Genomic DNA, 25,756 nt, shown 5'->3' with positions numbered 1-25,756 from the left:
CACCTCCCATCAGTCTGCCTCTGGGCAGTCCCTACCTCCCCCTCCGCTATCCGCGGGGAACAGCGAGGCAGCAGAAACCAGAGCTGGTTATAGGCATTTATTGAATTTATTCATTTATTGATTTGACACACTTCCCCACTCCAATCTAGCACATGATACAATCTGGGTAGGCCAGGCGCTGACACAGGAAATGATGGGAACCCACAGCAGGGGCGGGGGAGGGGACAATGCAAAGGGGACTGGGGGAGGGGCTGCTTTGGGGGCTAGGGTGGAGAAGGAGCCCCAGATAGCCTTTCCTAGCAGGTGCTAGTAAACCTGATCCACATTCCCCTCCATCCCTGCTCATTTCCCAGACCCTCAGCCAAGCTCCCCAGCTCCCCTTTCCCTGTTCCGCCCCTCCCCCTGCCTGCTACTGCACACACTTCCACATAACCCCTGCAGTCAGGCAAGGGGAAGAAGGGCAGGGACAGCTGTCTGGGGCCTTGAACAGGGAGGTCTCTGTGCCTAACTTTACCACCCTAAATCCTTCCCTCCTTCTCTTCTCCCCCCTCCCACCCCCTTCCCAGGCCACAAACTCATTCCTGGCCCTCAACACACTCTCCCACCATAGCACGAACCCACAGGGGGTCACACGAGAGTGTGACTGTACCCCAACACCACACTCCCAGGCACAAGGTGACAGAGTGAGGGGACCTGGCTTAGGGAAACTCCAAGCTAGTTCCGTGTAGGCCATGTTTTATACCTGGTCCTCACGGGAGCTCTTCCCCTTGCCCCCTGCTCTCTGCTGACCTGGGGTTCTCTCCCCTATTTCCCCCATGTTTCCCGGAGTAATGTCTGTAGTGTTTGCATCAGGTCACTATGACAAAGCCTTCAGAAAGAAGAAAGCATTCTCCCCATCACTAGCACCTTGCCACTGTTAAAAATCTCTATATTTGTGTTTATATTTCTTTAAAAGTTTATAAAAAGCCTTTCTGTTATCTGTAGCCGTCCAAGGGTGATTTGGCCTGGTGAGCCACTCCAGGCTTCAGACCTCGGCCCTTCCAGCTCCCCATTACCACCCCCCCCAGTCCCACACCACTGGCCCAAGGGGCCACTGCATAAAAATCCCAGGCTCAACCCAGCCTGGACCAGCTCAGATAAGACTCTACAAAAAATCCTGCTCCCAAAGGCAGGGGTAAGGCCACTGGTGACTTCACATTTCCAACAGTACTGCCCGCCCCTGCTACAAAACCTATGGGGTGGGAATGGGAGGGGCCCAAGGATGGCTCCTGAGAGGGGGGCCTTACCCCCTAATTGGCACAGTGAGAATAAACCCTCTCCCTTTCCCCCTCCCCTTTCCCTCCCCACCCCCAGCTTTATAATTTCCTCAACACCCAGGTGAGCAGACCCTACCCTAGCTCTAAAGCAGGGTCCCAAATTCCCAGGGAGGGGTCAAGGGTAAAGAGTGGATATGGGCACGCCTGGCTCCGTCTCTGAAGCAGGGAATAAAGCTGCCAGCCAATGGCTCAGGGATCTGTGGGAAGAGAAAACGGAGGACAACGTAAGAGGCTCATCTGGGGCATGACAACTTTCCACCATCAAGATCCACACCAAGGAAAACAGAGACAGCCCCTTCCCCACCTCTCCCATGCTACCTTGTAGGGGTGAGCACTGCTGAGGGGCCTGGAGGTCCCATCTGGAAACTATGCCACTCTAACATGACATCGCCCTTCCAGTTCCCCGGGACCTCCAGCTACCCCTTGTTCTAGCTCTCCTTTGCTCAATCACAGGACTAGCTGGACACCTAGGAGGAGGTATAGGTTGTGAGATGCTACCGTGATTCGGCGGTGCCGTACCTGGCTCAAAGTTGAAGTCCAGTCCTTCACCCCCATCCATGAGGTCACTGATGATGTTATCCATGTCACACTCCAGATTCTCCATGTACATATCAAGATCGAGATCCTGAGGCATTCGGTCTTGGCTTGGAGCTTCAGTAGGAGGTGTGAGCACAGGAGCCCCCAGGGGCTTGGGGACGGGAGCACCCGCCATGACTGGAGGCGGTGCTGGTGCTATCATCGGAAGGGTAGGAACCAGACCACTGGGGCCTGGAGCCTCTAGGGGCTTAGGACACAGGCCACCCCCTGTGCCTAGCTTACTGGAGGAAGGTATCCCCCCCAGCAACAGAAGTGTCGGAGCCTGGGACAGAATGGGATCTACCTGGGTCATGAGGACATCAGCAGGAGGTGGTGGCGTATCAGAGGTGAGCAGGGCCTCCAGGGACTGGGAGCTTGAGAAGCACCCTTCTCCTGCTGACAGGGGCCCCTCTGCTGGGCTGAAGAGGGAGGTGCTGTAGGTGTGTAAAGGGCCTGAAACCCCAGGATGCTGCAAAGAGAAGCCAGAGAGGCTGCTCCGAGACAGCAGGGAATGGGGAGATGTGAGATTGAGCCCATCTAACAGCTCCAGATCTTCTTTTAGGGTGGGAGGGACACCCCCAGCATAGCTGCTGGCCGAGGCTGGCATTTCCTCTTCCGCCAGCACCTCAGGCTCTGGCCTCCTGGGGGAGGGCCGGGTGCTGACAGTGCTAGCATTGGAACTGCTTCGTGGACGGAAGGTGCTCCACACATCAGCTTCCTCGCGGTTTCGAGAGCAAGGGCTGCCTGACCACTTGGCAAAGTGGCCAACAGGGCTCCTCGGAGTGGCACCTTCGGGCGGAGCTGGCAGCACAGCTGGTTTCTTCTTGGGGGCCTTGCTGCGGCCCCGGAGCAGCTTGCTGCTGCTATCCATGGAGGCTGCCCGGCGGCGGGGCGCCTTGCCACTCTTGCCTCCCTCTGGATTCAGCATCCACCAAGAGCTCTTGCCGGTAGCCTCGTTGTGAACCTTGATGAACTTGCTGTGCAGGGACAGGTTGTGGCGGATCGAGTTCTGGAGGGGGCAGAGGCAACAGGAAAGGAAGGTCAGCGGCCGGCAGTGCAGTCTAAAAGGACGCTGGGATGCAGCGGGGGCATTCCTGGAGACGCAAAGCTATTCAAATCCAGGGGGAAAAGAGGCAAAGGTAGGGGTGGGGGGTGGGGGCAGGGGATGAGACCACACACAGTTCCCACCCGAGCAATGAGCTAGTCAGAGGGCACCGTGCCCCCCTCCCCGCACCCCCCCCAAGAGCTCACAGCACTCTACCCCTCCCAAGTCTCTGGTGGCTGTCTGGGGCTTGTGGGCGTTGAGAAGACGCACTCCTGGTTCAGCAAGAACTAGGCTCAAGTGGGAAAGAGCGTTCCACAGCTCCACCCCTTTCCTTGAGTGCAGGCTTGGGTGGAATTTACAGGACAGTGGCGCAACAGCAGCCCAGGACAGACCCACCCTGTCCTGAGCCGGTCCTCGGAACTGGCTGAGGGGCTGGAACCTCAGCAAGGCTGGTGCTCCACTCTGTACAGGGCATTTGGGCCCCGACTCTCTATAGGATCGGCAGATTCCTTTTTTCTGATTTCTCCCAATTCCTGGACACACACCCTCAAGTACATTCAGGCCAGGCTTCTCTCTGTGCCTCAAATACACCAGGCCCATCCCTCCCCTCCCTCCCTCCTTGTCCGGGGAAGGATCTCCCCCCTCTCTAAATTCTACTAGCTCGTCAAGATAAAGCTGAAGTCCTCTCTCTTTTCTAAAGTGGTTGCTTGACTTCTGCAGCCAAATTTCTTGTACAGCATTTTTCATCTGTTCCACGCAAATTTCCCCAATCTATATTATGCTGTTTATGGTTTCAAGTAATTCGTCTTATCAAGTGTAAATGCCAGGACACGTTGTCCAGGTGGGCAGCCCCCAGCAGTGCCCCCCTCAGAGTGCCAATCTCCCAGTACATAATCAATATTTGTTGCCTGATTGGTGGGTGGCCCTCTGGTGACGGATGGTGAATCTCCCCTTGAGGCTCCGTCAGCTCTTGAGTGCCTTGAGTATTAGAAGCTGTGTTCTTCCTTCCTCCCTCGCTGCTGATTTTCTGCTAGAGATAAGTTTTTTTCTCCAGGGGCCCAGGGAGCTGAGATTGGCAGCTTCTTGAGCCCCCAGAGCAGCTTATTTCTACTGGCTGCTCCAGGCTAGTTACACCATCCTTTTGTGTCCGCCCCACCCCACCCTCCAGGAACCTCCCTTCTCTTTCCTACCTCCTTTTCCCCACTTCTCCTCAGGAATTTGTGCATAGGATCTCCAACCTTAGAGGCATTTGACCTCCCACATGAAGGTCTTTAGTGTTTAGAAACTTGGGAGGAGCCCAGAAGGGCTTAGAGCAACTAGCAGGTTGAGGCTATGGACAGTCAGAAATCACTTCATGTGTTTCAGACTGATGCTCTAGATAAGGAGACCCTCTGCCTGGGGAAAGATGTTTAAGCAGCCTCTTGCTCCAGGGCTCTTTAGAAGTCATTGTCTGTAGTAATGGCATTCCAACTCCTCTGGCTGCGTTAATGTTTTTGGTTCCTTCAAGGAATCACACTTGTCCATCCAGCCTGGGCTCTTAGTAACTGAGAACCACGGTGACTTTTGGCACTGTGATTTCCCCCCCCCCGCACCCCCTGCCTTCCCATCCTCTAACTCTGGGTCTACTGAGAAGGCTCATTCCTTTCCCTACTACTCAGTACCCACGAGTGCCATTTGTTCATCCTCTCTTCTTTAGGCCTTGGAACTAGTACATTGTACAGCCTCCTACCTGGAGAGGTCGGCTCCCTAGAAGCCTACCGTTCTAACCTGTTGGAAGGGGGGTGACTGCTAATTGCTCCCCCAGCCACCTAAATTAAGCCTTCTTGTTCTAGGTGAGTGCCGCCCCCTGGTGGAGTGGTAGTAACCTTGGCACATCACCAGGGAAGCCAGCTCAGTCTTGAGGTCTCCCCCTTGGAGTGGGGTGGGGGTGGGGAGTGGGAGGTGAGGGCCTTGGAGGCCCCAGATTTGGCCTGATTTGACTTTGCCATCATTCCATGGCAGCATGGGTTAGCAGAAAGAGCATATGATTTATAGTTAGACCTGAGTTCAAGTCCTCATTCTATCGATTTTGGCGAGTTTCCTAACCTTTCTGTACCTTAGTTTCCTAATATGTAAAATGTGGAATCTCAGAATTGCTGTGAAGATAAATGAAATTAAAATTTTTAATTACTTTGTAAACTAAAAAACCCCGTACAAGTGTAAATTCTAAGGAGGGACTACACTACCACAGCATAACTAACAACTCATGGTTATTTCTTCTACCCTGGAAAATGAACCTAAGAGAAAAGAAAAACAGCTGTGTAGGCTGGGTCCAAGGAGGGGAGCTCTGTATGAGCTGAGACTGTGGTGTGGCAGTCTACCCAGAAATAGTGCCAAGGGTCTCAGTCAGCTGTCCTGCTTTCTGTTCTGCCCAACCCCTAGGGATACTGCGGATCCGATCCCTTGATCTCTTATACCTAGGACAAGACCCTCCTCTGCTCACTCAACCCTCTGCATTTCCTTGCATGCTGATCTCACCACCTATGGGGGCACAAGGCGTCAATAGGAGTTAAAGCTCCCAAATCTTGTGATTAGAGTCCCATATTTCTCAGGACAAGCTTTCAGAGCATCTAGCGAGATCTTTCCTCGCAGTTTCCTCGTGGAAGGCCAAGGGAGCTCCCAACCTTGTGCTCTGAAGTCAGAGCCCTATCTATTTTTTCCGTAAATATTCCTCAACAGTAAATGAAAACTTCCCCCCACAACTTGGATAGCCCCTTACTAAGGAGAGTTTCTTGGCATTATATAGGGTAAACCGAGACAGCCCACCCTTTTTTCTTAGTGCATAAGATCTGCTACCTTACCACATGGATATCACTCTTTTTACCTTTCGCCACTTCACTCCATCTTCCTGGGTAGCAGAGTCCTAGAACAGTACTTCTACCCTGAGGTATTGGGAGGCAAGCAGGGAATCCAAGTGATCCCACAGGAATGGGAGAAAAGGTGTTGGGGTGGGAGGTGGGGGAGGAGGGAAGGCTAGGTTCCTGTGGGGAATCCACACAGTTCCTGCTGTACATAGGATAAAGACTTCTCTGTGGGGATAAGTGTTTGGGGCAGGCCAAGCCAAAGTGCTGGGAGTGTTGAGCAGTGAGCAGAGAATTCAATTTTCTCCAGGGCAAGGACAGTGTCTTATTCATCTGTGATCCTCCAGCATCAAGCACCCAGCGGCATATACTATGTCTTAAGTAAATGTTTGTCTAAATGACGACGGAAGGTGGACCTCTGGGCTAGGGGTGTAAAAGGGGCCCCAGAGTAGAGGTAAGGAGACTGGGGGGACCAGGAGCAGACGGGTATTGGGACGGAGGTAAGGGGGTCATAGTTACCTTCCATCCTGCTGAGCTGTTGCTGTCACCCTTGTCCTTGAAGTAGGGCACTGTGCGGACCATCCACTCATAGATCTGGGCGAGTGTCAGTCGCTTCTCGGGGGCGCTTTCAATGGCCTGGCTGATGAGTTCTGCATATGACTGATTTCCCCAGGCATTCCGGCGGGAGCCTCCCTTCCGAGGACCTGTTACGGCCCCCAGGATCCCAGGCTGGGGGCCCCCTGCCGGGTCAGGGAGCCGGGAGGGCAACAGGGTCGGCTGGGAGCGCCCCTCCGAGCGCCCCTCCGTGTGTACCTTCTCTCCCAGACCTGACTCCACCTCGGCCGGCTCGGACGGCTCGGGAGCGAGCTCTGGTCGGGGAAGGGGCCAGGTGCAGGAGCGGGGACGGCTCTGGGGTTCGAAGTCGGGATCGAGGTCTACGAGCGCGGCAGCCTCTCTGGCTGAATTCTCATTCACTGGATCCATACGTGGAGTTGGACCTCCGCCGCTCAGCGTTCAGAGGAGCCTGCCACAGTCCCTCGCGATGCCTCCCCCCAGGGGGGAAGCACCGAGGGCCAGGAGGCACATTCCTGCCAGTCCTCAGAAAGTCTCGAACTTCCCCCTCGCCCCTGAACGCTAGCCCCTAAGCTGTCCCTTGCACACAGTTAGTTCTCTGATCCTCTCCTCCACTACAGCCTGCAGCCTCGGAGCTCTTTCCCGAGACACCACCTGTAACCTTCGCCTAGCGAAGGCACTTTTTCCCCAACCTCTCACTCAGCTTCCTGCTCTTTTAAACCTGAGGCACCGTATCCCCTCACAAATCGCGCTCCCATCACCGAACGTCTCTTTAGCCGCAGTTCCCTCCCCCTTTTAAGTTGCTGCCCCCCGGACACTCCTCCCGAATTTCCTCCACCCGGATCACTGCCCTCCCCCACGCCCCGCTCCCCCGCGTCACTCGCCCCTCCCCTGACTCCCCCTCCCCCCGCCTCTTCCCTCCCCCCAACTCTTACTCGGGTCCACGTCCCCGCGGCCCCAGCCTCTCGAATTCCCGCACCAATCCCCCTATCAAACCCCCCCACCCCCCGCCCCCCGGGTTTCCCTTTTGTTTTGCTCCAAGCTGCGGCCCCCGCCTGACGTCTCTGTTTACCACTCGCCGGGGCAGCCATCTGCGCACGCGCCTGGAGAGCGGGTTGGGAAACAGAGTTCTCTAGTCGTGCCAGCCTGGTCGGGCTTGGGGACTACATCTCCCGTCCTACTTCGCGGCCAGGAGCCCGATCTGGGTGGCAGGAGAGCGGCGTGGCAGGATATAGAGAGGGGGAACATTAATTATTAGAGGTCGTCGCGGACTTTTTCTTTTCTTTAAAAATGATTTTCTTCCTTTTCTCCCCTTCCCCCCTCCTCCCTTGTGATTCGGGATCGCCTAGATGAGCGTGTCGAGAGATGTTAGACCGTTCCGTCTTTCCATCGGAAGAGGGCAAAAGGAAAAAATGCGGTCTCTGCAAGAAGCAGAAAACCGAGAAGCACGAAGCAAAGAACTGACTAAAGAATAGGCTTGTTTTCGTGTTGAGGAGATGGGCGGAGGGCTTGGGGAACATAAACAAATGGTTAGCTGATGATGGTGTCTCCCCCACCGCTCTCGACTCCCCATACGCAGTTCCCATTGATAGTGCGGTTGCTAACCAGTTTTCTCCACTGGCTCTTCTGGCCTCTCCTCAAATATTGATATTCTCCAGGTTCCCATCTTCGGCGGCTTCACTTCTCATTCAACAGGTTCCAAACAGAACTCATTATCTGTTCCTGCACCCACACCCCTATCCTCTGGATACTCTTATCTCTGAATTTGGTTAATGGTTGTCCTAATCTACCCAGTCTCCTAAGCTAGATTTACCCTTCATCTTTTCATCTCCCTAACCTCCCACATCCAAATCCCAGTTCAGGATCTTATTTATCACCGGACTAAATTGCAGCATCGTCTTAATCAGACCTCCCACCACGAATCTTTTCCCAACTGCAGTTTATGTTCTGTGCTGTCAACAAAGTAACCTTTCTAAGAAACACTCCTGGTAATAACTAAAATTTATGGAGCACTTATTATGTGCTGGGCGCTGTGCTGACTGCTTTATATAAACTAGCTCCTTTACTCCTCAAATCAACCCTGTGAGGTAGGTACCCCTGTCATCCCCATTTTCCAGACGAAGACACTAATGCTCAGAGATTTAGTGACTTGCCCAAAGTCACACAGCTAGGAGGCAGGAGAACTGGAATATCACCTATATGTGATCATAGCATTTCCCTGCTTAAAACTTCCTTTGATTTTCCCCATTGCCTATGTGATAAAGTTCAAACTCCTTAGCAAGGCATACAGGTCTCTTCAGATTCAGGCCACCTTTCCTGCTTCCTCTTTCACTGGGCACATTAAGTTCTGACCAGTTCGAGTTTCACACTATTTCCTGGAAATGCCATACATACCCTTTTATACCTTTCCCTCCACATCCTGGGATGTCCTCCCTCTCATCATCCCTTCCCCAAGTCTCTTATTCTGGAAAACTCTTACTCAGCCTTCCTGGTCTCCCTCACGTACAGTTAGTTCTCTGTCTTATGCATTCCCAAGCATTTTGTGCAGGCTTATGTTATATAGCATAAACCATATTATACTGTAATTATTTGCTTATGTGTATGCATGTCTCTTTCACTAAACTGTGAACTCCTTGAAGGCAGAGACAAGTTTTATGTATCTCTGTGAGCCCACATAACAGATATTCAATAAATGTTTGTCAAATGAATGAGGTCAGGAATCGAGTGACCATTGCACTTGTGCATTTGAAAATGTTTTAATAAATGTATCATATTTATTTACTGCCTGGCCATGTCCCATTTTTCCTGTTAGATGACAAGCTCCTAGGGGTAGAGACTGTAATTTAACTTATCTGTATAGTGCCTAGCATTATACCATTGGCAGTGTTGCTTGATACGTGCTCTGTGATGACCAGGCTTTCCTCCCATCACGGTTGTAAAGCCATACCACCTGAAGTTTTTCAGAGGCCGCAGCACATTAGACCTTCAAAGTGATATTAGTCTGCTCATGGTAACATAACCATCTTGGTTCTACATATCCCTGCCTTCTTCTACTCCAACACGCAGTTGTCATATAGAGGGTAAAGAGAAGACTGTGTATTCCCACCTGAGGTCCAGACTAGAGGGACAGGAGATAGTTGCTCACAATGTCTGCGAACATTTCCTGCCTACGCCTCTTCCAGAACAGCCTGGAGTACGCGGAAAGTGCTGCACGAGCAGTGAATTTGGTAGAAGAGGGAGCCTGGTGGGCACTAGGTCACAAGGAGCTCTCTTCTAACTGAAACAGGTGTGGTGGCAGATCATGAAGAGCTGCTGAGACAGGGAAATGGCAGGGTGGGGCAGGCACCTGTCATGGCTTGAGTTATATCTTGTGTTGTCTCCCTTTGTGCATTTGTTTGGAAAGGTCCACCTCTCTACCAACTCATGTCCATCACCTTAAATTTCCAATTCAAAGCTCAAAACTTACATGCTCTTGGAAACTTTCCCCAACTAGCCCAACCTGACAGATCACTTAACAACTTTGCATCTCCTGAGCCTCTATGAACTCAGTTTGTATTCTTTCATTTTGTGCTTGGGGTTACATGGCTTTTCATTTCATGAGGGCATATTGTCTCCCCAACTAGAGTATAAATTCTTCAGTCAATCCACAAATGCTTATTGAGCCTTTACTGTTAAGATGAGGGTATACCTTGTAACTCCAGACAGATGAAAATGACCATAAACCATAGGACCTCCAGATGCTTTAGGAGGGTGAGCTGAAGGATCGATGGAATGGTAAGAACACCAAGACTTTAAAGCATGCATCCAGAGAGGTCAGAATTATGCACTTTATTACTGTGGCAGTGTTGGAATATACATTAGTCAAGAGAGAGAGTCAGCATGGTGGCCTTGGAAAATAGAAGAGACATTGGTCATGAAAGAGGACCAACACAGATGCAAACTATTATACATAGGATGGATAAACAACAAGGACCTACTACTGTATAGCACAGGGAACTATGTTCAATATCCTGTGATAAACCGTAATGGAGAAGAATATGAAAAAGAATTTATATATGTATAACTGAGTCACTTTGCTGTACTGCAGAAATTAAACACAACATTGTAAGTCACCCATCCTCCGATAAAACTAAAAAGAAAAGAGGACCAACAGCAGGCCCCCAGAAAACTGCTATAGTTATAAGTTACAAACAGAAATATGGTAGGATATGGGGGGCACAGGCCTTTTTCCCAGTTGCAAGCCAGGAGTTTATGATCTCAACTGGCTCCCCATTCCCACGTGTTTTTTTCCTCTTGAAGGTCAAAGATGTTTGGCTCTCTTGCCTGTTTCACCGCCACCACCCACTCTTCTACCTGGGTGCCACCCCCCAAGCCTGCTGCCAAACCGGCTTTATTCATTTGAATTGAGATAGACATTTCCCCACTTCTTTCTTACCCTGCCCAGCTTTGAAAACACCCCTCCCCCCATCTAGGGTTTGCATAGGGTTTTTGCTAGTAACTACAGAGAAAGACGAAGGGGTTAAAAAAATAACAATGAGAAAGCTCAAGGAACCTCAGCTTGTCCCTGGTCTTCACAGACGTGTATGGAACATCCATGTTTTTGTAGCCCTCTTCCCTAAATCCTTCTTTTATGTGTTTCCGTGAAAGATTTCTTGTTCTTCTCGTAGAAGCCAACAACACCCTCCCAACCCTGTCGTTGTTTTTAAAAATCTTTTTAGTTAATAAACATTTCGTAAGAGCCTACATTTCCAGACACCAGGCTACGTGCTTTTGCATAAAGTACACCCCAGACTAAAGTCCTAAGATTTAGCCCCAAGTAGATTTGAGTTGGCACCACTACTAAGATCGAGGCAGCTTTCAGTCCTTTCCAAACCCTGGAAGTCAGTCTGATGTAGTAAAAAGAGCACTAGGTTGAGTCAGGAGATCTGAGTCCTTGTCGTTGTTCTGTCACTAACTAGTTGAATAATGATAATAATTACACTACTGTTAATAAGTAACATCTATTGAGTTTTTATTATGTATTAGGCACCGTGTTAAGTGCTTTACACAGATTATCTGGTTTAATCCACACGATAAGCATGTAAATTAAATGCTATTGCTATTTTCATTTCACAGAGGAAAATGAGACTTAGAGAGGGTACAGGAACCTAGTTAAGATCCAGAGTTACTAAGTGGTAGGGCAGACGTGCAAATCCAGGCCATCTGACTCCAGAGCCTATACAAATGAATTCACCTCTTTGGCTTTGTTTTTTTCCGTTGTAAAATGGGAATACTGTATTAGGTGATCTCTAAAGTCTCTCCTAGGTCTAAAATCCTATTTTCTGTGATGTTTGATATGGGTACAAGACTCCAGATTGCCCTTTTGGCTTTAGAATGCCCTGAGCTTACACTTCACACCCACACAAATTCTGTCCTGGTCCCCTGCAGGAATAAGGTCCACAAAGCTTCATCTCTCACATTTCTGGCTCTTTGAACTGACCTTTGAGCTTTCTCATTAACCATTCCTATAGGCCTCTATGGTTTCAACCTTCGAATGGCATGATACTTACTAGGCTTATTACCAGAAGAGCGTCCAATACACAAAAAGATGCTTGTATTTTAAAATTGCATGAAAAGAGCTAGATGTGATGCTTTATATGCTATATGCTCATAATTTTGTTTAAAATACATTGAGAAAAAAATAGGAAGAAATACCCAAAAGTGTTAACAGTGGTTATTTTTTCTTTTTACTTTCTTATATTTTTCCAATTTTCTTTGTGTATAACTTTTAAAATGTGGGAAATGCCTTATGTTTTGCTCTTTCTATAAGGGATTTGAGGCACTTTACCAGAAAAAAAAAACAGTACAAATGTCATCAGATTATAGAAGTAGAACATCAGAGGCATGTAGAGGAAAAAGCAGCTAATGTGCGATGACTGAACATTAAATTAATCTTCTGGGCCGCCCAGGGGAACGGGGAAAACACAGTAAATTACACAATTCTTCTTATCAGAAAGAAAGACACGTGGCAATTCCTCAAGAGAGATAGAGATTTTCGTCACTAAATTCTTTTTTCCCTCACTTGAAAAGACAGGGCTACAGCAAACAAAATTTTTTGAAAAAAATAAAAGATTCGTAATCCCATCGCCCTCATGCAATTTTCATCTTTGCCTATAGCTTTCCGTCCTTGTCCACAGACACAAATAATTTTTCATAGCTGCAATTAGACCCTATGTACCATTCTGTGTTGTTTTTTTTCAATGAATATATCATAAACACGTTTTCATATTTAGTCTTCCAGAATTACAATTTTTAACAGCTACATAATGGTTCATCGCTGACACTAAATTCCATAAGAAATTTCTCATGTGGGATTTACCATAAGGGACAATGTCCTCAGTAACAGTTTTATAATGCACACAGAAGAGATTTTCATATTACTTTCTTGTAACTACCCTGGCTAAAAGCCAAGGGTATAACATTAAAGCATTTCTGCAGGGGCTGAGCTAATATGGTTCAGGCATGTAACCTTCTGGTGCTCTAACTTGATCTGAGGACACAACTTAAAATGCCACCTAAAGAAGTGGATGGATAGAATGTCCCTTATAATATATTCCATAAATATCTCTTCTCACAGCCAGGCTTTTGCCAGGACCTCAGAGGCTGACTACATTTATTCTCTGATGAAGCCCAGAAGAGTTGGTATGCTCTGTTGTTGACTGAGGCAGGATCCATATGTTTTGGAAGCCAGATGAACAGGTGGTTGGGTGACAGGGTTAACATTCTGGCTTGAAAGTTGAGAAGCTTGACCAGTGTTGTTGCCTGCGTGGAAGTTGACCTTGCATCCCCATGGAGGTAGGGTGCAGGTGAAGCCAGATTTGTCTTAGGAAACAGCTTTTGGAACTGAGTTCCACACCACAGAGGAGAGTTTTTTTTTTACCTCCTTGGCCGTGCCGCATGGCATGTGGGATCTTAGTTCCCCGACCAGGGATCAAACCCGAACCCCCTGCACTGGAAGTGCAGAGTCGTAACCACTGGACCGCCAGGGAAATCCCCAGAGGAGGCATTTTTGATCTGAACAATTTTCAAAGCCCATAACCAGTCAGGTGTCCTGGGCATAAGAAGGGAATTCTCGTAAATATTCCAATGGATCCTCTGTTTTTAGGAACTGTAGGGTCCCAGTGTGTCTGCCAGTATGAATTAGCTGCAGAATGGGGTTTTATATTGACCAATTGAATCTTGGAGACTGTCACCAAGGACAATTGAAATTTTTTACATAAATGAGATTGAGCTGTTATTTCTGGCACGAATTGTATACCAGAGCCCATTGCCTCTTAAGAACTACATCTAATGTGTGATAATACTATGTCAGCAGAATAAAGGTGGATTCATTTTTTTTAATTAATTAATTTATTTATTTATGGCTGTGTTGAGTCTTAGTTGATGCACGGGGGCTTTTTCTAGTTGCGGCGAGCGGGGGCTACTCCTCGTTGCGATGCGCGGCCTCTCACTGTGGTGGCTTCTCGTATTGCGGAGCATGGGCTCTAGGCACGCGGGCCTCAGCAGTCGTGGCATACAAGCTCAGCAGTTGTGGCTTACGGGCTCTAGAGTGCAGGCTCAGCAGCCGTGGTCCACAGGCTCAGTTGCTCCACGGCATGTGGGATCTTCCCGGACCAGGACTCGAACCCGTATTCCCTGCGTTGGCAGGCAGACTCTCAACCACTGTGCCACCAGGGAAGTCCCCGGATTCATTTTTTATTTAAGAATTTTTATTGTATTAGCATTACAGCCACAAAACAAAAAAAAAAACTTTTTAAAAATAGGGAAATATGGGCTTCCCTGGTGGCCCAGTGGTTGAGAATCCGCCTACCGACGCAGGGGACGCGGGTTCGTGCCCCGGTCCAGGAAGATTCCACATGCCGCGGAGCGGCTGGGTCCGTGAGCCATGGCCGCTGAGCCTGTGCTCTGCAACGGGAGAGGCCACAACAGTGAGAGGCCCGTGTACCACAAAAAAAAAAAAAAAATAGGGAAATAGAATAAAATAATTACCCACAAACCCACCATCTTAACACAACTATCATTAGGATTTTGTATACTTCCCTTATTTTTTTCACCACCATATTTTTACATATTTATATTCACGTTATGTATATAAATTTGTGTCCTGTTTTAATAATTGTAGTTACACAAGTAATACATGAATAGATTTTTCTTTAAAATTTTAGAACATTACAGAAAAATCTAAAAATCCCTTTAAAAAAAATCCCTTTGGTCCCTTATCCCATTCACCTTTCCTCCCTCCTTGAAGTTAGCACTGTCATTAGTTTGATATGTACTCTTCCAGACCTTTTAAAAAAATACTCTTACATAGGAAAAATGTAGTATTGTTTTGTGTGCAATAAATGATTACATTCAGCAACTGACTTTTTTCACACAAAAATGTTTTTGAGATCTATCCTTGTTGATACTTCTAGCTCATTCCCTGTAACTGCTGTATTGTATTCCATTTAACGAATATGTCACATTTTATTTAGCCATTCCCCAAGGGAGAATTCTTATATGTGTGTGTGTGTGTGTGTGTGTGTGTGTGTGTGTGGCAAGAGGGTTAAAAGGTCTGCTAAACTGCCTTAGTTTCCCTGGTGTCACTTGGAGCACATTGATGCAAAAAGACAACCTGAAGTAAGAAAAAAAATAAGTCACTTTAGGAACCCTCCTACACTGTTGGTGGAAATGTAAACTGGTACAGCCACTATGGAGAGCAGTATGGAGGTTCCTTTAAAAACTGCAAATAGAGCTACCATATGATCCAGTAATCCCAATCCTGGGCATATACCCAGAGAAAACCATAATTCGAAAAGATACATGCACCCCAATGCTCATTGCAGCACTATTTACAATAGCCAGGACATGGAAGCAACCTAAATGTCCATCAACAGAGGAATGGATAAAGAAGATGCGGTACACATGTACAATGGAATATTACTCAGCCATAAAAAAGAATGAAATAATGCCATTTGCAGCAACATGGATGGACCTAGAGATTGTTATACTGAGTGAAGTAAATCAGACCAAGAAAGACAAATATATGATATCACTTATGTGTGGAATCTAAAAAAAGGCTACAAATGAATTTATCTACAAAATAGAAATAGAGTTACAGATGTAGAAAATAAACTTATGGTTACCAGGGGGTAAGGGGGGGCAGGATAAATTGGAAGATTGGAACTGACACATATACACTATTATATATAAAATAGATAACTAAGAAGGACCTACTGTACAGCACAGGGAACTCTACTCAGTACTCTGTAATGGCCTATACGGGAAAAGAATCTAAAAAAGAGTGGATATATTATGTGTATAACAGATTCACTTTGCTGTACACCTGAAACTAGCACAACATTGTAAATCAACTATACCCCAATAAAATTTTTTTAAAAGTCACTTTACATGCAGACGCAGAGATGCCTGATCCTCAGATCATCATCCTGCGAGTCTAGATTCACAGTGCTGTCCAATGGAACCTTCTATGATGATGGAAATATTCTATATCTGCTCTGTTCAATACAGTAGCCATTAGCCACATGTGCTTATTCAACATTTGAAATGTGGCCAGGCAACTGAGGAGCTGAAGTTTTAGTTTAATTTAAATTTGGTGACATGTGGCTAGTGGCTACTGTATTGGATGGTGCAAGACTCTAGTGTACGGTAATGGAAGCCACAGTTTTTTACCCTACAAATTATATCATCAGGAGCTCTAAGACAATTGCATCCACCCTCTAAAGGTCAATGAATGATGCTAAGATCTTGTGTTGGTCCCTTTACATGTCCTACTTTTAAGTCTCCTTGTTCCTGATTTCCAGGTGGGTTAAAAGATGGATTATCATACAGAAAAGACAAGGGTGCTGGAAATCCTTTCTGGGAAATGACTATACTCAAACCAAACCATGTAGAAATTAACTTCTAATTCCAACACTCTCGCATGACATTTAATAATCGAACCCCCCCCATCAGCCATCCCACTAGCCCAGTGAAAGTTTCAAGGATGACGGAAGCAATATACAAAGTCAACAGAATAATATGAATATCTTAAAAACAATCTTGGCTATGAGCTGTCGAGTTGTTTGTCATAAATGGGTTTAGACCCGGAGAGAACTAATCTACTTTCTTGTTTTCCATAAATGCCTCTGGGACTTCCCGAATCCCCATCCAGATCTCCTTTATCACCCAGAATGTTCCCGACTGTCCCACATAGTCTGCTAAATCTATAGCTCACGTAGATAGGCACGTGGTTATGCAATTTGCTCCCAGAGTAGGCTCCAGAATGTCCAGACCTAGTGTCCAGTTGATCTTCCCTGGCAACATCAGGCAGATATGACAGCACATGTGGGCTGAAGAAATACATAGTGTGCCCCTGGGGAATAGTGAGGCACGAGGCACAAACACACATACTCTTAATACAGATAATAATAAAATAACATGAAAAATATGCTAGCTATGCCTGTAATAAAAATCCATGACCAGCTCCTCTTTTTCATGCGGGTGCCAATGTATGAAAGTATGTATATACATATACCTATCCTCTTGTCTTTCCCTCCCCCCTCCCGTTTCCTGTTCTTTTATGTTTACTTTCTCTGATCTCTTTGCTTAGTCTCTTTCTCCTTCTGCCTCTGGCAGTTTCCACTGCTGATCCCCTTTCTTCTTTTCCTGAGGCCAGTCTTATAGCATCCTTCAACAAGGTCATGCACTTAGTTAATCTATGAGTGGTATCAGGCCATTAAGGTACAAGTTAAAGAGAAAGGAGGCTTAAACACAGTCCTGTTTTACTTGTGATTGTCGTCTGGTGTATCAGGGGACCTCTACCTACCCTTAGACTTTCTATTTTAAACTTTTTAAAAAAGAAAGTTCCCCCCCCACTCACTATAGGAATAATGCTGCTTAAATAATGTGTTTATTAAAGAAAAATTGTGAAAAACAGAAAAGAATTGTTTAAAGTAACTGTAGTTCCATCACCCAGTGAAAACCACAGCCAATAATTTGGCTATATTTCTTTCCAGCATTATTTTCCCCTTCCACATAGATTTTTTTTTTTTTACAAAAACAATGTAATCACACTATACATACAATTTTGTATTTTTGGTTTTGTCTTTTTCCCACTTAACATATAAGTGTGTTTTCAAATGATTACACAGGTTTATAAATATAATTTTAGTGCCTACATAATATTCTATAAGTTGGATGCACCATAGTTTAATCATTTCCACGTTACTCATCATTTATCTTGAAGTGGTATTGAATGAGGATTTTCACAAGCATTGATTACCAAGGATCTATGTTAAGCACATATGGATAGCCTCCAAACAGTAATTGCCCATGAAATCACAGGAAAATGATAGTTCAATGAAAGCTTCAGTTTTTCAAAGCACAGTAGATTTCTCCATAAAGTTTAAGAGAGTATAATAGTAGTCAATCTTATAGTAGTGTCAGGACCTCCTTCTCGATGATGACAGCCTGGCATAGTAGAAAGGAAAAAATACTTTGGAATCAGACTTTCTTTTCTTTATTTGATAATATTAATTGAGTGCTTATTGCATGCACTGTAAATACACCAATAAGGAAAACATGATGCATGCCCTAATGGAACATATAGTCTAGTGAAGTCACAGACAATCAACTCATGTAATTACATACAGCATGATAAATGCTAAGATTGGAGAAATGTGGGGGGCTATTGATGTATTAGTGAGGGACACCTAACTTGGACTTGGGGGATCAGGAAGGCTTCCTGGAGGAAGTGGCGTTTAAGCTTAGTTGTGAAGGATGAGTAGGAGTTAGCAGGCTGAAGATAGGGAGGGGACTAGAGGAGAGACTGTGTGTTCCAGACATAGGGAACAGCAAGAATAAAGGTTTATAAGCATGAGAGAGACTCTCTTTATCTGAAGAGAGTCTTTATTTTGCCTTTGTTATTGAAGAATATTTTTACTGAACATAGAATTCTGGGTCGCCAGTGATTTTTTCCCCCAGTAATTTAAAGACGTTTTTCTACTGTCTTCTAGCATCCACAGATTCTGAGGAGAAGTCCATTGTTATTTGAATCATTATATGTAATGTGCTGTTTTTCTCTGGCTGATTTCGAGATTTTCTCTTGATCTTTGGTTCTCAGCAGTTTGACTATGATACACATAGGTGCAATTTTCTCCGTATTTATCCTGTTTGGGCTTTGCTGAGCTTGAATCTTTAAATATATGTCCTTCACCAAATTTGGGAAGGGTTCAACCATTTTTTCTTCCAATACTGTTTCTGGCCCCATTCTCTCTTTTCTCTCCTTCAGGGATGCTAATCACACCTATTTTAGACCACTGATGTTCTCTCATGGGTCTATAAGGCTCTGTTCATTTTATTTCAACCAACTCTCTTCTTCAGATCAGATAGTTTTTATTGCTGTACCTTCAAGTTCACTTACTCTTTCCTCTGGTGTTTCATTCTGCTATTAAGTGCATCTAGTTAATTTTTTAAATTTCAGACATTGTGTTTTTCAGTTTTAGAATTTCCATTTAGTTCCTTTTTATATTTTCTATTTCTCTGCTGAAGTTTCCTATCTCTTCATTCATTACCAGGGCATTTTTCCTCTCCTCATTGAGCATCATCATCTCAGGGTTGGCCTCCATGAATTGTCTTTCCCTTGAGAATGGGCCACATTTTCCTGATTCTTCATATAGTGAGCAATTTTAGAGGGTTTACTGGACATTGTGAATGTTATCTTGTGGAGTCTCTGGATACTGTTATACTTCTCTGAAGAGTAAGGATGCATTTGTTTCAGCAGGCAATTAACTTGGTTAGATTCAAACTAAAAACCCTGCCTTGCCTGTGGTGGGTGGCAGCTCAAATCTCAGTTCCATTCTTTTAGTCTTAGATGAAAGTTGTTTTCAGTCCACCCTGTGCATGCATGGTTTAGGATAAGTCTTGGGAGGAATTTATACAGATAATTTAGGGCTCCTCCTCAGGATGTCTTTCTGATATATCCCCTCATTTTCTAGAGACTGTCGTTTCCCCAGATCCTGTCCTCCGGTTCTATAGGCTAGAAAGATGAGGGCTTCCTGTTGTAGTTTTAGCGATGTGGCTGATGACTACAGCCTGTCCTCAGGCTAAATCCATAAAAATAGGAACCCTGGCCCCTGCTGTTCCCTTCTTCTAAGTTCCAACCTCCATCCAATATCCGCCTAGTTTTGTTTACTCTCTGGAGCTTTCGTGTGTGTGTGTGTGTGTGTGTGTGTGTGTGTGTGTGTGTGTGTGTGTGTGTGTATTTTGTCCAGAGTTTATAGTTGTTACCGGTTGAGAGTTTATTCCATCAAACCTGTGAGAGAATCTCAGATGAGCTTACTTCACATTTTGGGGGGAAAATCATTGCCCCTTTCTTTTTCACCTTAACATTTCTCTATATTATTACCCATATTCTCCTCTTGCTTCAGAGAAAAAGAAAGGCTAACTTGTTTACTTTTCCCCATCACCTCCTATTTTTAGCAGGAACTACAGTTCTTCCAACCATTTATTCAGTTATTCAACAAATATGTATTGAACCAGGCATTGAACTAGGCATTATAGGTAACAAGAGTAAGTCAAAATAGACCCTACTTCACTGAGACCTCTCTCTTCAAGGTCATCAAACGTCTGGCTTCTTAATCACCAGATCAAATAACCTTATCTCAGTCTTATCCTTTCTAACTTCATTGATCCATCCTCCATTGACTCTGGTGACCAGTCTCTCCTTAAAACTCTCTTCTTCATCTTCCAGTTCTCTCACCTCATTGATTTCTCCTCTCATTTTCCAATTAGAGGAATTCTCGGAGATTTTGTCCTTGGTTGCTTTGTTCTCTTGTCCTTAGTAGTCTTAATCTTAGTGTTTCAACTACTACTTACATACCCAAGACTCCAAGTCTCTGTCTGCAGTCCTGACATCTCTCCTGAGATTGAGACTTGAATTTCAGCTGTTTGTCTCCACTTCGTTGTCTAACAATCACAGTAAACTGCATGTAGTCAGAATCCAACTCATTATGTAGCTCCTGAACCTATTCTTCCTCCTATGCTTCCTATATTGATTAATTTTGATACTGGAAGTGTATAATTAAATAAGAGCTGAATCAGGGCTGTTGCAAAAGGGATTTTTGCGTTGGGTGGGAAGTTTGACAATAGGGAAATCTCTAAAGTCCTTTCTAATTCTGTGATTCCATTATGGTCCCAGCACAGTGTTATCCATTTCCTTCAAGGAGCTTGCAATTGAATCAGGGGAGACAACAACTGAGTGATAGCTAGTCCTGACTTCAAATGCAGCAGGAATTCAGAGAAAGGAGATAGTGTGCATTGAAGTAGTAAGAGAAGTCTAAGCTAAGGTATTCAAAGGTAGAAGCTGTATCCTCTATTTAATTTCTATCCCCACACACCATTCTCTACACAGTGTAGAAGCTCTATAAAAACTCTTTGAATGATTTTGTAATCATCATTAATGTTTATTGAGTACACATTGAGTGCATAGCTCTTCACTAATGATTCAGGGGTTAACCAAGATTTGATATAGTCTCTGACCTTTCCCAATCAATTAGTCAACCAACAAATATTTGCTGAGTGCCTATTATTTGCAATACACCATGCTAGGCATTATGGGGGATACACGATGCAAGAGAAATAAAAGTCATAGTCTCTTCCCTTAGGGAGTTTACGGTATGGTTGGTAAGATGAGACATAAATGTACACAAGACTAATTAAAAATGCGAGTCACACTGGCATTTTTCACAGAACTAGAACAAAAAATTTCACAATTTGTATGGAAACACAAAAGACCCCGAATAGCCAAAGCAATCTTGAGAAAGAAAAATGGAGCTGGAGGAATCAGGCTTCCTGACTTCAGACTATACTACAAAGCTACAGTAATCAAGACAGTATGGTACTGGCACAAAAACAGAAATATAGATCAATGGAACAGGATAGAAAGTCCAGAGATAAACCCACGCACATATGGTCACCTTATCTTTGACAAAGGAGGCAGAAATGTACAGTGGAGAAAGGACAGCCTATTCAATAAGTGGTGCTGGGAAAACTGGACAGCTACATGTAAAAGTATGAGATTAGATCACTCCCTAACACCATACACAAAAATAAGCTCAAAATGGATTAAAGACCTAAATGTAAGGCCAGAAACTATCAAACTCTTAGAGGAAAACATAGGCAGAACACTCTATGACATAAATCACAGCAAGGTCCTTTTTGACCCACCTCCTAGAGAAATGGAAATAAAAACAAAAGTAAACAAATGGGACCTAATGAAACTTAAAAGCTTTTGCACAGCAAAGGAAACCATAAAGAAGACAAAAAGACAACCCTCAGAATGGGAGAAAATATTTGCAAATGAAGCAACTGACAAAGGATTAATCTCCAAAATTTACAAGCAGCTCATGCAGCTTAATAACAAAAAAACAAACAACCCAATCCAAAAATGGGCAGAAGACCTAAATAGACATTTCTCCAAAGAAGATATACAGAGTGCCAACAAACACATGAAAGAATGCTCAACATCACTAATCATTAGAGAAATGCAAATCAAAACGACAATGAGATATCATCTCACACCAGTCAGAATGGCCATCATCAAAAAATCTAGAAACAATAAATGCTGGAGAGGGTGTGGAGAAAAGGGAACCCTCTTACACTGTTGGTGGGAATGTAAATTGATACAGCCACTATGGAGAACAGTATGGAGGTTCCTTAAAAAGCTACAAATAGAACTACCATATGACCCAGCAATCCCACTACTGGGCATATACCCTGAGAAAACCATAATTCAAAAAGAGTCATGTACCAAAATGTTCATTGCAGCTCTATTTACAATAGCCCAGAGATGGAAGCAACCTAAGTGTCCATCATCGGATGAATGGATAAAGAAGATGTGGCACATATATACAATGGAATATTACTCAGCCATAAAAAGAGACGACATTGAGCTATTTGTAATGAGGTGGATAGACCTAGAGTCTGTCATACAGAGTGAAGTAAGTCAGAAAGAGAGAGACAAATACCGTATGCTAACACATATATATGGAATTTAAGAAAAAAAAAATGTCATGAAAAACCTAGGGGTGAAACAGGAATAAAGACACAGACTTACTAGAGAATGGACTTGAGGCTATGGGGAGGGGGAAGGGTAAACGGTGACAAAGCGATAAAGAGGCATGGACATATATACACTACCAAACGTAAGGTCGATAGCTAGTGGGAAGCAGCCGCATAGCACAGGGAGATCAGCTCGGTGCTTTGTGACCGCCTGGAGGGGTGGGATAGGGAGGGTGGGAGGGAGGGAGACGCAAGCGGGAAGAGATATGGGAACATATGTGTATATATAACTGATTCATTTTGTTGTGAAGCTGAAACTAACATACCATTGTAAAGCAATTATACTCCAATAAAGATGTTTAAAAAAAAAAAATGCGAGTCAGAGCCAAATGAACGCTACAGACAAGAAGTCTGTAAAAAATTTCAAAAGTACAGATTACTGTAGACTGGATGAATATGGAGGCTTTATGGAGGAGGTGGGACCTGCACTGGGCTTTGAAGGATGGGCAGAAATTAAATAGGCTTGAAGTTATCATAGGTATTAAGAAGATAGAATTCAATACAAAAAGTTTCAGATTAAAGGCCAGATGAAGAACATCTAGGCAGGAGCAGGCAACTTACACCAGAATGTTACTAAGCTGTTGTTAGTGACATTCTACCCCTTAAAGTTTTTTTTTTTGGTCTTTATTTCTCTCCTTTTTCCTTTCCTAATTCTTTTTCCATCTTACACCCTTTATGATGACTCCTTTTTAGCCCTGTATGGGCTAAAAGGATCTTCTCTGGGCGGCAGGTTGAAAACCTGGGCTCCAAAACCAGACTGGCTGGGTTCAAATCCTGACTTTACCACTAATTAGCTGTGTGATTTGGGGCAAATTGCTTAATCTGTCTGTGCCTCATTAGTAAAATGCAGCTATAAAAATAGCACCTATGTCATAGGATTGTTCTGAGGATTAACTGAGTTAAAATACATAAAGTGATTAAAAGAGTGCCTGGCAGATAGTAAGTGTTCAATAAATGTTAGCTTTTATTAAGGGAAGAAAGCTGGCTAATTGCAACATTATCATCTTTCCAGGTCTTATTGTTGCTAGATGATTCATTATATAATTAACAAACACCTGTATGGAAGCTGGAGGCCAAACTCTTGTCAGCTAAAGGGTTAGGTCTTTAGCAACACCTGATAAACATGCATAGCTACTCACACACTTAGGCCGTACCACTTTTCCTCAGATTGCCCTCACCCTTAGGCGATCGAGAGATACTTTAGTAAAGTAAATACAATCACCAACTTAAGTAGACAAGTTGAGTATTTAAAGGACTTTTCATCAACATTGGAAATGTTTCATTAACATTTCATCCAACTTTCAGAAGGGATTTAGTTAAAGTAGAGACGATCCCTAGGGAGGCGCCAGGTGAAATTAGGGTTAAAGGAACTTCAAGAGGAGAAGTCACTACTAGTAGTAGGCAGTTGGATGGATGTGTGCAGAAGGAGAGCGGGGCTCCATAGAAAGGCAGGTAAATTCTGGATCAACATTCCCTGGAGTAGACTGTATGTCATGAGCCCTGCTCTCTGGATTTCCTCTCTACACTACCTCTTTTACACTCAGACCCTCCCCCTACTCCCTCCCTGCAGTTCCAGACCCCTGCTCCCAAGAACACAAACACTCCAAATTATAGGGGCTCTTGATTTGCCAATTCCTCAGGACAGTCTGAATAGAGACTAGAAAGAAGTTCTTGTCAGTATGATTGCGTATGACTGATTCGGAGATTGTGCAATCTCCTTTGGGAAAAATTTAAAGGCAGAAAGATGGATAGATGTATGTTTAAGGTCCAGTATTGCCTGTGGGCAGGAGGATGAACTAATGAGATTCCTTCCAATTTGAGGATCCTAAATCTCTCTCTCTCATTCCCCTCCCAACACTGGACTCCTTTTGGCAAAGAATGAACATAGTCAAAGAAATCCAATGAGAGGAAAACGCGCATTGCTCTCACATCATGCTCTGATGTCACCTGTTTGCCAAGAGATTTGCCTTGGCTATTCTATTCTATTCTCTCTCTCTCTCTCTCTCTGTGTGTGTGTGTGTGTGTGTGTGTGTGTGTGTGTGTGTGTGTGTATAGGAGCCAGCTGATAACAGCTGTCAATTGCATTATTACTGCAAAACATTTAAGTAGCCCAGTACCCTGCTACTCTCCTCTCCACGTTATCAAATGTTTCTCTTAAAAAAAAAGACCGTGTATTTACACCTCACTGTGAATTTAACTTTCGCAATTCTCCAAGGGCTATTTGATTTTAAGCCTTTTCCTATTACTTACCTGTATATTCAACTTCTCTCTTTCTATGAAATTCTTCCCCCCCACGCCAGTCGTTAAACATATTCAAGCCTCCTTTCTCTTTAAACAGACAAACAAATCCTTCTTTGTCAATGCATTGCTCTCTAGCTACCACATTCCTCAAATCTTGGGCAAGCTTCTTTAAAGAATAGTCTGTACTAAATGTTTCCACTTCACCTCTAATTCAATTCTTTTTTTTTTTTTTTGCGGTACGCGGGCCTCTCACTGTTGTGGCCTCTCCCGTTGTGAAGCACAGGCTCCGGACGCGCAGGCTCAGCGGCCATGGCTCACGGGCCCAGCCGCTCCGCGGCATGTGGGATCTTCCCGGACCGGGGCACGAACCCGTATCCCCTGCATCGGCAGGCAGCCTCTCAACCACTGCGCCACCAGGGAAGCCCTGATTCAATTCTTAATCTGCTGCAATCTGGGCTCTACTCCCAGCGCTCTACCAAACCTCTCACCTTTAGGTAATTGTCAAATTGAGTGTACATTTCCCAGGTTTTATTTGACCATTCTACTGTATTAAACACTGTTAACCACCTACTTTCCTTTTGGAAACATTTTTTATCCCACTCCTTCAGATCACTATTGTCTCCTGGTTCTCTTTCTACCTCTCCGAAAATTCCTTCCTGGGTTTCCTTCACAAGCTTCTCTTCCTGTGCCTGTCCTTCAATTTTTTTCCCAGATGGAAATAGTTTTATTTTTTCTGATTAAAAAAAGGTACATGTTTATTGTTAAAAATCAGGTCCTTTAGAAAATTATAAATAAAAACATAAAACTGAAACCCCACCACCACAGAGGTAACTACCACTAACATTTTTAATTTATATCCTTCTAGTCTTTAAAAATTATCATATATATCATATACAGTAATACAAATGGTATCACATTACAATATTTTTTTCACAAATAAGATCTTTTATTTGTCACCATTAAAAGTCTGAATTTTAAACAGATTCTTGGACTGGCAGCTAATATCCATCAACTCATTCAACTTT

At 44.7% G+C, this 25,756-nt stretch overlaps 1 protein-coding gene across 1 annotated transcript; it reads right to left on the bottom strand.

The window, feature by feature from the left end:
- Window positions 1-82: 82 nt before the first annotated feature.
- FOXO4 (forkhead box O4) lies at window positions 83-7,446 on the bottom strand. The gene is made up of 3 exons (XM_004275765.3): window positions 6,297-7,446; window positions 1,836-2,901; window positions 83-1,513 (listed from the first exon to the last, which is right to left on the bottom strand). The coding sequence occupies exons 1-3, from the start codon at window positions 6,759-6,761 to the stop codon at window positions 1,506-1,508; spliced, it is 1,539 nt and encodes a 512-aa protein (XP_004275813.1). The 5' UTR covers window positions 6,762-7,446; the 3' UTR covers window positions 83-1,505.
- Between the last annotated feature and the right edge of the window lie 18,310 nt (window positions 7,447-25,756).

Source organism: Orcinus orca, chromosome X (assembly GCF_937001465.1).
Source record: "Orcinus orca chromosome X, mOrcOrc1.1, whole genome shotgun sequence".
Taxonomy (NCBI): Eukaryota; Metazoa; Chordata; class Mammalia; order Artiodactyla; family Delphinidae; genus Orcinus; species Orcinus orca.
This window is presented reverse-complemented; position numbering and strand designations above follow the sequence as displayed.

Coding starts and splice junctions, on each gene's coding strand:
- FOXO4 (XM_004275765.3), bottom strand. CDS start 6,761: ATGGATCCAGTGAATGAGAATTCAGCCAGAGAGGCTGCCGCGCTCGTA. Junction 2,902..6,296: donor ACAGCTCAGCAGGATGGAAG/GTAACTATGACC, acceptor TGCCCCCTCCAG/AACTCGATCCGCCACAACCT.